Raw genomic sequence first — 13,286 nt, 5'->3', positions numbered from 1 at the left:
ACAAATTGTGGTGAAAGTCAATAAATTAATGATTAATTCAATAAGTATTTGAGTGCTTGCTCTGTGAACGCAATCTTCTAGATATATGACATTTGAAACCTTCTTTCTATTGGTCTGTTAACTGAATTCAAATCAAAAGATCGTTCTCATGATCTATAAGCCATGTCACAAAGTACTTTATAACATTCTACGTAGATGTTGCCGAAATCGCTGATGAAGTCTATATGGAAGTGATTGTAGGAGAGGAGGATGCTGCTGCTGCTGCTGCTGCTGCAGCTGCTGCACACGAACCCCCGATAGATGACAGTGAAATCAAAACCTTCATGCCAATAGCATGGGCAGCCGCTTATGGTAAGTCCCACAGCAACTCTCAGGCTTACATGGCTTGGTTCACAACATGCCTTCATGGTTTTAAAATCATTTCTGTGGTCTTAGGTTTCAGAAATCTGAAATGCCGGTAGTACCATGTAAGGTTTTTATTTAAACAAGAGTAGAGGAAGATTATAAAGTCTACTTTTGGTCTTTATTGTTAACAGGCATTTCCTTCATGTGTATATTACAAAGAAGTAAGTATTGAAAGAAGTACACAGGCTTTTAAGCGGAAACTTTTCATCTTGATTATATGTGGCCTATGACTTTACCAAAAAGGGAGTCCATAGGGCAAAATACTGATAATGTAATTTTTACATTTGGAAGCTAGGCATTTCCTGCAATCATGCTTTAAATGTGCTCATAAAACCCATGACCTAGAATGGGGAATTTCTGTCATTCATGAGTATCATGACTTATCTTTCATTGTTGTAGTTAATAAAGACTCCCTAATTCTTTATCATTTATAATATGGTATAATTTTGTTTTCTAATGGCATTGTTAGGTAATAATTCTGATGGAATTGAAAACCGGAATGGCACTGCAAGTGCCCTCTTGCACATAGATGAGTCTGCTGGGCTCGGCAGACTGGCTAAACAAAAACCAAAGAAAAGGAGAAGACCTGATTCCAGGCAGTACCAAACAGGTGAGGGCACACGAGTCCCACAGCGCAGCGTTCTCGGCCAGCCCCCAGATTGAACTCTAGTATTTATCCACAGAGGTGTTGTGATGGCATTTTAGCTGCTAAACCTCAGGTAGTTTTGTGTATTGAATTTGAAAATCTAATTTTAAGAATTTAGTGATATTCATGAATGATTACCTTGGATTAGAAGAAACAGGAGCTGGATCAACCATGGATGAAAATATTTTTTCAACTCAAGTAATTATAAGTGGAAATGAAAAGAAAACCCTTATTATGTTACAAGAGTTAACTTTTTTTTTTTTTTTTAAGCCTAAATGAATATATTTAAAGAATCTAAGGAGCTCTGGTAGCTTAGTGTATTGTGACTGCTAACTGCAAGGTCTGAATTTGAATCTGCAGTTCGCTCTGTGGAAGAAAGATGAGGCTTTGTACTCCCATAAAGATTTACAGCCTCAGAAACCCTCTACGGGATTGCTATGAGTCAGAACCAACTCTACGACACATCACCACCACCACCACCACCAAAGCAGGCATAATTTACAGAGCAGCTGGACAAGTACTTTGGTTCGGATACCACAGTCTGCTCTATTCTTACAATTGATTTGCATACTAAAATTATATAGGTATAGGAGGGAGCTTCAAAAACTTTGTAGAAAAATGGAATGAAAAGATAAGGCATTTTTCCTATGAATTTTTTGAAGCCCTCATATTTAGACATTGCTGTAACTTAATGTGAATTATGATTTTTGCAATAGCCAAAGCAACAATTTAATAGCCAAGTATTATTTTTTATCTACAGATTGTTAAGTTGATAAAGCGTCAATTACTAGTTGCTAGAGAAGGAGCTCTGGTAGCATAGTGGTTACGAATTGGGCTGCGAACCCTCAAGGTCAGCAGTTCGAAACTACCAGCTGCACTGTGGGAGAAAGATTTGGCTTTTTGCTCCCGTAGAGATTTACAGCCTCGAAACAGGGTTGCTATGAGTCGGAACCGACTCCACAGCACGTAACCACCACTACCACTAGGTGATAGAAGTTATGTATTAATCACTAATTTTTTTTTAACTAGAGGGAGAGAAAATGGTAGAGTAATACCGAATGAAATTTCCAGACCAGGTTCTTGTTTATGATTAGGTGGCTACATATCTTACGTTGAAAAAACGGTTAAAGGAATGTTAAGTAGCAAATAGCATAATTTAGGTTCAGAGCACACAGTTTAAATTCTTGATGTAAGCAGCAGAACTTTGACCTCTCATGCTCTTTTCTTTTCCTTTTATTAGCAATAATTATTGGCCCTGATGGACATCCCTTGACCGTCTATCCCTGCATGATTTGTGGGAAGAAGTTTAAGTCGAGAGGCTTCTTGAAGAGGCACATGAAAAACCACCCTGAACACCTGACCAAGAAGAAGTACCGCTGCACTGACTGTGATTACACGACCAACAAAAAGATAAGTTTACACAACCACCTGGAGAGCCACAAGCTGACCAGCAAGGCTGAGAAGGCCATTGAATGCGATGAGTGTGGGAAGCATTTCTCTCACACGGGGGCTTTGTTTACTCACAAAATGGTGCATAAGGAGAAAGGAGCCAACAAAATGCACAAGTGTAAATTCTGTGAATACGAGACAGCTGAGCAAGGGTTATTAAATCGCCACCTTTTGGCAGTCCACAGCAAGAACTTTCCTCATATTTGTGTGGAGTGCGGTAAAGGTTTTCGCCACCCATCCGAGCTCAAAAAGCACATGCGAATCCATACTGGGGAGAAGCCCTACCAATGCCAGTACTGCGAATATAGGTCTGCAGACTCTTCTAACTTGAAAACTCACGTAAAAACTAAGCATAGTAAAGAGATGCCATTCAAGTGTGACATTTGTCTTCTGACTTTCTCAGATACCAAAGAGGTGCAACAACATGCTCTTATCCACCAAGAAAGCAAAACACACCAGTGTTTGCATTGTGACCACAAGAGTTCGAACTCAAGTGATTTGAAACGACACATAATTTCAGTTCACACTAAGGACTACCCTCACAAGTGTGACATGTGTGATAAGGGCTTTCACAGGCCTTCAGAACTCAAGAAGCATGTGGCTGCCCACAAGGGTAAAAAAATGCACCAGTGTAGACATTGTGACTTTAAGATTGCAGATCCATTTGTTCTGAGTCGCCATATTCTCTCAGTCCACACAAAGGACCTTCCATTTAGGTGTAAGAGATGTAGAAAGGGATTTCGGCAACAGAATGAGCTTAAAAAGCATATGAAGACGCACAGTGGCAGGAAGGTATATCAATGTGAGTACTGTGAATATAGCACTACAGATGCCTCAGGCTTTAAACGGCACGTTATTTCTATTCATACAAAAGACTATCCTCACCGATGTGAGTACTGCAAGAAAGGGTTCCGAAGACCTTCTGAAAAGAACCAGCACATAATGCGACACCATAAAGAAGTTGGCCTGCCCTAACAATACTTCTACGGACTGTTGTAGAGATATTGGCCTTGAAGCAGAAATTCATTTTAAAGCCAATTACTCTCATCCACATATAATACTGTATATTGATTTATGCTGTGTACAAATAGAATTCTTGCTTCTAGTTACTTTTTTTTTTTTTTTTACTGTTTGTTCAATAGAGTGTTCTGAATTCTATCCAGTTTGTTTAATAAATGGGGAAAAGCAGCAACAAGCAAGTTGCTTTTCGTAAAGTAATCTCGGATTCTATACCGAATTTTTCTATCTTAGAAATTTTGTATTTATTTGAATATTTACCTTGCTTACCTTGATGGTACTCTTCTAAGACCATTTAACTTAAAGTTAAGGTAACTTTAGATCAGTAACTTTGCAAGTATTTCATGTTGACTCTTTTTTTTCCACAAATTCCTCACAATAAAACCGTCAGAGACATTTACTAATATAATGGGAGATGTTTATGGTCAGGTCTAATGATCATATTACATGGAGGTCATTTACTTGTCTTGCTTAATATTTTCAAACCACATGACAATGAAAGTTTCTACTTGAGCTTTTGTGTCCCTAGCATCACTGAGGAAAGAACTGACTGGGTTCGTGTTTAGTTTTCATTCGTTTAGCAGACAAAATAAATATACTTCCTTTGGCTTTCTTTGGAGTATTCACATCTTTTGTCAGCGTAGCAAATGTTTAGAAAACCTGACTGATACGTTTTGCTCGATCCTGTTTATTATTCTGTCTGTGCTGCTTTGTCTTGGAATGGTTGTGTACTACCGATGAGACTTACTGAGGACTGAAGTTTGGAATCTCCTAGTGGTGATTCGTTGCTCATAGGAGCTTTTGCAACTTTATATATGTAAATGTACCCTGAATTATATATACATACACATATATATAACATGTATCTGTGTGTATTGCTTATTTTACATATTTATACACACAACCCCAAGTAGTAGTTGTTTAAAATCTATAATGAAAAGTATTAAATTTACAATAACGTGAAAGATCCAGGGATGCATGAGAGAGCATTGTGTAAATTATGCTCTTCAGAGAGACTACTCAGGTGAAGAATTAGAAGGAAAATAAGGACACTAGTATTTTTAAAGAGTATAAAGGTATTTTCCTTTAATTATCTTTGGTAATTGAAAAATAGAAGTTGATTCTAGATAGAATGTTTTCATACAATTTCAGCTTCATGCCTTTATATTTTTCTGAAAAGCTAATGAGTATCCAGAATCAGCCCTCTTGGTTCTCTCCAAAAAGCCCAGGAGAAAACTCAGTATCTCACAGGGGGCCTGAGAGGAAGCATCAGCTCCAGGTTACAGAGAATGGGTGCTAATGATGACTCACACTTTTAGCAAGTTCAGCCTACCTTGCTATTTCTTAGACAGAGTTAGTAGACTTTAAAAACCATAACATTCAAGTTGGCTTTGATTAGAAGATAAAGGTGTGTTTTAAGTGCATAACGAAAATCTGAGGCCTTATTTGGAATACCACCAAGTCTTTCAGTTTTGTTTTTCACTGAGTTGACATTTTTAAAAAAACAACAAAAAAAAAAAAACAACAAAAAAACAAAAAACAAAAAAACAAGTTGTCAGAGTCACCATCATAAATTTGTAAAATTTATTCAGTTACAATTAGGTTTTGTTAATATGGATAACAAACTTGATCATATTGCTATAAATTTGGAGAACAGAAAACACTGGTTAGGATCCCTTATTTTGGCTATTGGTACATATCTATCTGGCACATCAGGAAATCAGACATTTTCCTTCCCACTTCATTATGGTGCTCCACCCCTTCCAGGCTGTCGAGGTTTTACCTTTTGCCTTTCTCTTTGCCATTGACATTTGTATTTAAGAGTTATATCTATTGGGTTAGAAATCAAAATATTTAGTGTTTGGCAAGCCTCTGAAGTGCTAGATTAATTCAGTGTCATTCTAAATCAAGTGCTTTGAGCTGGTATGAATCAATTCCAACCTAAATGCCAGTCAAAACCAAGGGATGGAATTTGGAATTCCTGTGCTCTCTTCGTAGAGGAATGCTGCCTGGGTGATGATGCGCGTGATTAACGAGGCTAACGCGCTCCACTGCTCTCCCCCAGAGGCTTCGGAAGAAAGGCCTGGTGATCTGCTTCCGAAAATCAGCTATTGAAAACCCTATGGAGCATATGTGGAATCACCAAGAATCAAAGTTCATATGACAGCAACTGGTTAGCTATTCCCTCTTAGCCCCCATAACATTCTGTTTGTTTTTCAATAATTTTATAATTATGTAATTCATTGCTCTTCAGCACTATTCTTACAAACTTTTTTTGCATGTGAAAACCTTTAAAATCTCCCTTAATTTTATTATTCCCTGAAATATTGTAAAAGAAACCATGTAAGTGAAAGTGAAAATGTAGAAATTTTAAAACATCTTTTAAAATTAATACAGAAAATATAAAGAATTGGTCAATTAACTATATTTTTTTAAATAAACGGAAAAGATAAAGAACACAACCCTTTGCACACTTTATATTTCTCTCACATAGTCTGGAATCATACCCAGTTCTTTTCTTTTTAAAGCACAATATTGAAACCTTTAAAAGGTATTTAAGGGTTTGGTCAAGTGAAAATGATAAAATGTGTTTGTCTGTATAAAGAGAAAATGAAATTGTAGTCACTGTTATGTACTGACACATTAGTTACAACCTAGTTTTAATTCTTAAAACAATTTTGATTAGCAAAGCTAAAAAATGGATGTTTCAGTTAAATGTTTTAAAGAGGTACAGATTTTTACAAGGACATAATATAAGTTATTGTTCTGTAGAAATATCCTATTAAATATTGTATGTCCCTCCCTCTGTACACTTTGTAAAAAAAAGTAAAATACCTAAAAAGAAAATCATATAGGGATGTGTGACATTTATTGTAATTGTGTACTTGAGAATAACGTGCAAAAATAAAAATCAGAATATTTTCCTGTTAATAAATGTTTAGTCTATTTGATACCAGTACTAAGTTAATGCTTTTTCTTAAAAATTAAAAAAAAAATGTACAGTTTTTGTAAACTTAATAAACATCAAAAGCAGTGGATTATTTTCATTTCCCCATTTCTTAATTCATTTTAAATAGTGGAATGCAAAATGCTTGATTGCTTTGAGTTTTGTGACTCGGATGCAGATGCTGGTAATATCCCAGTATTAAGAATTTGCAAGTAATATTTCAGCGATGTTACGAGGCAATTGGTGAGTCCTTTGATGAGCATGTCCTTGAATTTTTTTTTTTTTTTTTTAACTTCATAAAGGATTTGTTTATTAGCATCTCCAGTTCTGAGATAAATTACCCATGCATAGAGTGGGTTTTAAGAGCACTTAAAGTTCATTGTAGTGTAAATCCCCATCACATTTAATCAGTAGGAACTGGTAGCACCTCCACAACGGGCATCTTGCCCTAGCGGTTACTCCTGTGCCCAGTTTGAAGAGTTCCAGTAGATTCTAACATGCTAAAGACTGGGTCATTGTCATGGTGAAAATCAGAAGTTAAGTAAAAGTAACCAAGAGTCAAAAGAATAAGAATCCAGATCTGAGCCGTCTTTGATTTTAAAGTTAAGCCTCTGTAGTGCTCCAGCTATGTAGGAATAAATGTTTGCCAAATGGCTGAATTAATGAATAATCCAAAATTGAATTAAATGATTAAGAGAACAAGGTGGATACCACTGCACTCCCTGCTGTCAAAAAGTTAGCTTTTTAATAACATTTGACAACTAGCACCTAAGCAGTCCTGGGATCCCAACAGGTCAGATAATACACTGTACTGTTCTCTAGCGATCTCAGGAGGAGAACACTTCTTTATTTCCCACAAATTCTACAATTCATGTAAGAAAAAGCATCCAAATCTTAAAGGTGTGGTATTTCAGAACAGTGGCTTTCAAAAAGTGTGACCCAGGACCACAACAGCATCAGCATCACCTGGGAACTTGATAGAAATGCAGGATCTCCAGTCTCACCCAGACCAGAATCCGAAACTGGGAAAGAGCCCAGTAATCTGTGTTTCAACTTGTTCTCCAAGGGATTTTGATGCACTCTCATGTTTGGGGAACACTGTCTTAGAGCACTTGAGGAACTTAAAGATTACTGGTGTAGCATTTTGTGTGGTAGATGAGAAACGTCACAAAAACAAAACAATCTGAAATAAGCAGTAAAGGGAAAATTGGGCCCAGATAGTTTATACCTTTGGATTGTCCTTTTTGATATGTGAACCTGTAAATCTTGTAGGGCCTTCCATAAACTACCTTCTTAAGAGGAAAATCAGAGCAAGAGTCAGCAAGTAAGAGAAGGGCTGAAAGGTTGTGCGTGAATGTCTTTTTTTGTTGTTGTTGTTTTAATTAATTGTCCCAGGTTACTGTTTGAAAATAAAACATTTTACCGTCTTCTGGAAATAGGGTTAAAATGATATTTTCCTCTATGGATTTTGTTTTTCTTTTGTTCCATTGTGTATATATTGTTTGCCCTTCTTTTCATAAAATAATTCTTGGATTTGTTATATATTGTTCTGTTGTCTTTGACACCTTTGCTAATGTAAATAAATTACTATTTTGTTTTAAGTTACCCTAGTAGAGTGTTGGTTGTAGGCAAGGCATACACACACACACACACACACACACAAAATGGAGCTTACATTGCACAATGAGTAAAGCCACAACACCTGAGAAGCTGGAAGTGATGCCACCTCGACTCATTCAGCACTTCTAGTACCAATGAAAGTATTATGGTATATAGGTATAACATCTGTACCAACTCAGATTTTAAATTTATTTTCATGATCTCCAAGATGGAAATACTTTGTACAGTATTAAAGTGAGGTCAGAATCAAGTGCCGGTTTCCTTTTTTGGTTTATCCTATCCACTTGGTCTCTTGTGTTACTCGTATTGCTGGTAATAGACACAAAGAATTTGACATCATAGTTGCCTGCTGATCATTGAAAAGCCAGAAAACCTACATAGGAATTCTAGATGGCATTTAGCTATGTGCATTACCACAGAAACTTATAAATATGTTGGCTAAAATAGAAGAATTAATTAAGCCTATATTGTTTTGCTTTCCCAAAGAATTGTTTTGCTTTCCCAAAGAAATAAGTTTCTGTTTTTCCTTCATGTTTGTGTTTGACTTTAAATGCAGAATCCATTTCCTTCTGCCTGAGATGATTTGAAATAGTGGGGGTATTGCATAGCCAGCCATCTGTTGGGGTTTGGCAGGTGGCTACTCATACTCGTTTACCCCTGTGGATTCTAAACCACATTAAAAATAGATAAAAGAGACCACCAATTGAGGGTGTGACTTAATCTAGCAAGACCGGATAGGAAGCCCTGGAAACCAAAATGTCTCTTACTTTTTTGTTGTTGATGCTATTTTTGCTGTTTTTTCCCGACCTGTTGTCGAGTCAGTTCTGACCCCCAGTGACCCTGTATAGTGTCCAAGGAGAGGCCGGTGAGCTTGAACCGCTGACATTGCAGTTCAAACCAACCCACAGTGCCACACCAGGACTCCTCTCCCAACCTAGAGGGTTGATTACTTCCGAGTGAGTTGGAGAGACTGATTAGCCCCCTTCCAGAGACATGGAGCAAGTGATAGAGAATGGCTGTGGGGTCCTCGCCAGAGGAGCAGAGTTCCTCTATGCTGTCCTAACAAAATAAGGGCTGACCAATTCTGGAGTCCTGGTGTGGCATGGCACTAGACTGCTAACTCCAAGGTTGGTGGCTCAAACCCACTAGCCCTTCCTCAGAAATCCTGTACAGGGTTGCTGTGATACGGAACTGACTCGATGGTACCTAACAAGTTCAATTTCGGGCTGCCTTCCGGTAATAGCACACCAACAAAATGTGAGGATTTCCCCTTCATTTTTTGCATGTTTCAGTTTTTCCCTCACTAACTTGGACTCCTTCCACTTTAGGTGGTGGTTGAACATACTAAAGAGGTTTCGTTCTTGTTTTTCCCAAGGCAGTATAATTTTTCTGAAGGAAAATTAAGGGCAAAATAATTTCCTATACAATGACAGAGACCTTGCAAGTCATATTTATTGCATGCTTTCAGAAAAAAAATTGGAAAAAGACACCCACAATGCCACCTGCTTTATTAAAAGGATTGTCTTTGCTCTCTTCCTATGTTAGTCCATGTACATAAATAGTTGTCTGTCTTGTAACCACAGCATCAATTCTATTCTGTATTCAACGATTTTCTTATCAAACATCAAGTGTACTTCCATATCTACTTGTCTTTTAAAAATTAAGTTTTTTTTTTTAAATAATACACTTTTTTGAGAGAATTTGGAAAATGGTTCAAAGAAAGTAAAATCCCCTCACCTCAACTCCATTACCCAGAACATCGTTATACTAAGAAAAATCTTTACTGAGTTTTTTTTTTTTCTTTTGAAACTTTTTATTGTGAATTGAGCAGATCATGAATTGTACATTTAACAAATCACACTTGGCTTCATCTTAATGATTGTAGTCCCCTCCATGTAACAACAGTTAATCCCACTTCTTCCTTATGGTTCTTATTTCCATTCCACCCTCCTTCCCAACGCCTTTGAACCTTGTCCCCAGGTAAATGTCGCCCTTTTGATTTTAATGGTTGACCATTCCATGGTAAGCAGACCTTACTAGTGTAGTCTCCCTTATATCCCTATCTACTGCTTGGTGGAAAGTGGGACTACGAGGACGAGTTCCATTCCAGCCTTGAAGGGTGATCAAGGGTCATAGTTTCGGGTCCCACCCTTAATCCTCTTATTAGTTTATCACATAAAATCACATCGTGGGGGATAGGTACATCTCAACTGCCAAACCACTAAGAATCCTGGCCCAGTCAAGTTGACACAAAACTTTATCACACTCCGTCTTTTTGCTATTATGAATAGTGCTGCGATGAACATGGGTGTGCATATATGTCATGACTCTCATTTCTTGGGGATTGCTGTCGTCCTGGTGTGGCACTATAAAATAAGTACTGGGCTGCTAATTCCAGCACTGCTAAACCCACCAGCCACTCATTGGAAACCCTATAAACCAGGAGTTGGCAGTAGCTGCATCCAGGGTCATATCTTCTCGGTACCTCAAGATTCCGTCATTCAAGTGCAATCTTTGCACAACAAAATGCAAAATTTTCAGCAGCAGCAATGAGGGGTTTCTGGGTCATGCAGTATTGCTATTTCTAACTTTTTGAAGAAACGCCATACCATTTTCCACAGTGATTGCACCATTTTCCAGTTCCACCAGCAATGTAGGAGGGTCCAAGTCTCTCCACACCCTTGCTGTCATTTGTTGTTTTCTGTTTTATGAACATTGCTGTTAATGCTGGGGTGAGATGATACCTCACTGTTATTTTGTTTTGATTTACATCTCTGTAATGGCTAATCGACACACAACATTTCCTCATGTGTTTATTGTCCACCTAAGACTTACAGTGTCAGAAACCCTGTACAGGGTCGCTATGAGTCAGAACCGACTCCATGGCACATAACGACAACAATAATGGCTCTGTGGGTTCTGTAGGTCTGGAGCTGAGCCTACCTGCATGAATCCAGGCAACAAAGCACCGCAGCTGGCTCCCACCTCACACTGGCGTGGTTTCTCAATCACATGGCTCCAAACTCCTGGAGATCAAGGTCTGTGCTGGGGGTGCATGAGGGTAGAAGCTAGTCACACCTCTGGTCACCAGGGGACCGTGGAGAAAAATGACTCATACCTTTCTTACTGCCTTGATGAATCTGCTTTGTCACCAAAGACGCTCACAAAAGTTGAAGATGGTCACATGGCATCTGGCTGTTTGTTCACCAGTCTCCCTCTTTTGCCATCCCTGCTCAACTTCTCCATCCAGCAAGCACTGAATCCACTTTTCTAACTTTTCCTGTGATGTTCAGGGTTCCAGGATTTTCCTCTGTGTCTTTCATTTAGTTGATCAGATTTTTGTTGTAAAGGGCCCGTGTAATATGTCTGCCTAGTCTGTCATCTTACCAGAAGTCTCTGTCCCTATTTTTTCATTGATGATCTTTATAGTTCTAGGTTTTACATTTAGGTCTTTAATTCAAGTTGAATTTGCACATTTCCCCAAGCCAGTTTCCTTGAGGTAATCATAGGTAAAAGATTGTGTGTGTGTTCCTCTGCACCTTTCCTCCATGCTCATACAAACCTTTGCAAAGATAGATATATGCAGAGAGGGAGCAAAGGCTTGTGGGGATTTTAAAGTTTTTGACCAAAATGAAACTACACATCTCTGCCAGTCACTTAATGTATCATGTGCATCCTTTCGGGACAGAAGACCAAGCTCTAGTTCATCCTCTTTAATTGTTGGTGTTGTTAGGTGCCATTGAGTTGGTATCGACTCATAGCGACCTTATGCACAGCAGAACAAAACACTGCCCGATCCTGGGCCAACCTCACTACTATTGCCACGCTTGAGTCCATAGATGCTGCCACTTGGCCAATCCATCTCATTGGGGGTCTTCCTTTTTTTCTCTGACCCTCCACCTTACCAAACATGATATCCTTCTCCAGGGACTGGTCCCTCTTGACAATATGTCCGAAGTATGAGAGACATAGTTTGACCATCTTGGCCACCAAGGAGCACTCTGGCTGCACTTCTTCCAAAATGGATCTATTGGTTCTTTTGGCAGCCCGTGGCATTTTCAATATTCCACAGATGGGACCTACCATAATTTAGTTAACCATAATCCCCTATTGGTGGACATTTAGTTTGTTTCCAGTTTTTTACCACTATAACAAAGCTGGTAATTATCCTGGTGTATATAAACCTTACATACTCATGCTTTGATTTCTGGGAAATATGAATGCCAAGAGAAAAGATACATGCAATTAAAATTTTTCTTACTAGATATTGTCTTTTTTTAATCTACTAGAATATAAAATCTAGGAATGCAGGGCTTTGTGTCTGTTTAATTCATTGTTCACCTAGCGCAGGTACATAGCTAGCTGATGCTGAATAAATACACGTTGGATATCAAAAGATTGAAGGATTGTAGCCATTTATACACTTCCACAGCTATCTATGGGTGTTACAGCCAATCTCAAGGAAAGCGGTGGCATTGTGGTTGAAACTCTCAGCGGCAAATTCACCAGTTGCTCTACAGGAGAAAGAAGTGACAGTGTGCTTTTGTACATATGTACAGCCTTGGAAACCCTATGGGGCAGTTCTACTCTGTCCTATAGGAGCTCACATGAGTCAGAATCAACTTGATGGCAGTGGGTTTGGCTTTTGGGTTTTTTATAGCCAATCTCACAGGTTAAAAGAATTTAACCATCACTGATTTAATTTGCTTTGACTTGGCTTCAGATTTACAGCCTCGGAAACCCTGTGGAGTAGTTTCAGTCTGTCCTATAAGACCTCTATGAGTCAGGATCCACTTCTACGGCAGTGGGTTTTGGTGGCTTTTCTGTTTGGAACATTTAAGGAGCTCTGGTAGCGTAGTGGTTACGAATCGGTCTGCGAACCTCAGGGTCAGCAGTTCGAAACTAACAGCTGTTCTGCGGGAGAAAGATGAGGCTTTCTGCTCCCGTAAAGATTTATAGCCTCGGAAACCCTGTACAGGGTCACTGTGAGTCGGAACTGAATGCACAGTACAACAACAAACATTACTTTTAGTGTTTAATGTATCAAATCTGTTCTTCAGAGGATCCCTAAATTCAGGTGGGATATATTCAAGGTCATATTTTGGCTCTCGTGGACTTGTTTTCATTTTCTTCGGCTTCAGTTTGCGTTTGCATATGAGCAATTGATGGTCTGTTCCATAATCTGCCCCTGGCCTTGTTTTC

The 13,286-nt window shown here is 38.5% G+C and overlaps 1 protein-coding gene across 1 annotated transcript in view; it reads left to right on the top strand.

Annotated features, from left to right (window-relative positions):
- The window catches only part of ZFX (zinc finger protein, X-linked), a 49,265-nt gene extending 44,895 nt beyond the window's left edge, over window positions 1-4,370 (top strand). The window contains exons 5-7 of the mRNA XM_006835566.1: window positions 196-351; window positions 875-1,015; window positions 2,292-4,370. Of these exons, the coding sequence (XP_006835629.1) occupies window positions 196-351; window positions 875-1,015; window positions 2,292-3,475 (1,481 nt within the window). The 3' untranslated portion in view covers window positions 3,476-4,370. The remainder of the gene's footprint in view (window positions 1-195; window positions 352-874; window positions 1,016-2,291) is intronic.
- The last annotated feature ends 8,916 nt before the right edge of the window (window positions 4,371-13,286 follow it).

Source organism: Chrysochloris asiatica, unplaced genomic scaffold (genome assembly GCF_000296735.1).
Source record: "Chrysochloris asiatica unplaced genomic scaffold, ChrAsi1.0 scaffold00018, whole genome shotgun sequence".
Lineage (NCBI taxonomy): Eukaryota > Metazoa > Chordata > Mammalia > Afrosoricida > Chrysochloridae > Chrysochloris > Chrysochloris asiatica.
Note: the sequence above shows the minus strand (reverse complement) of the source record. Positions and strands in the feature narration are given on the sequence as shown.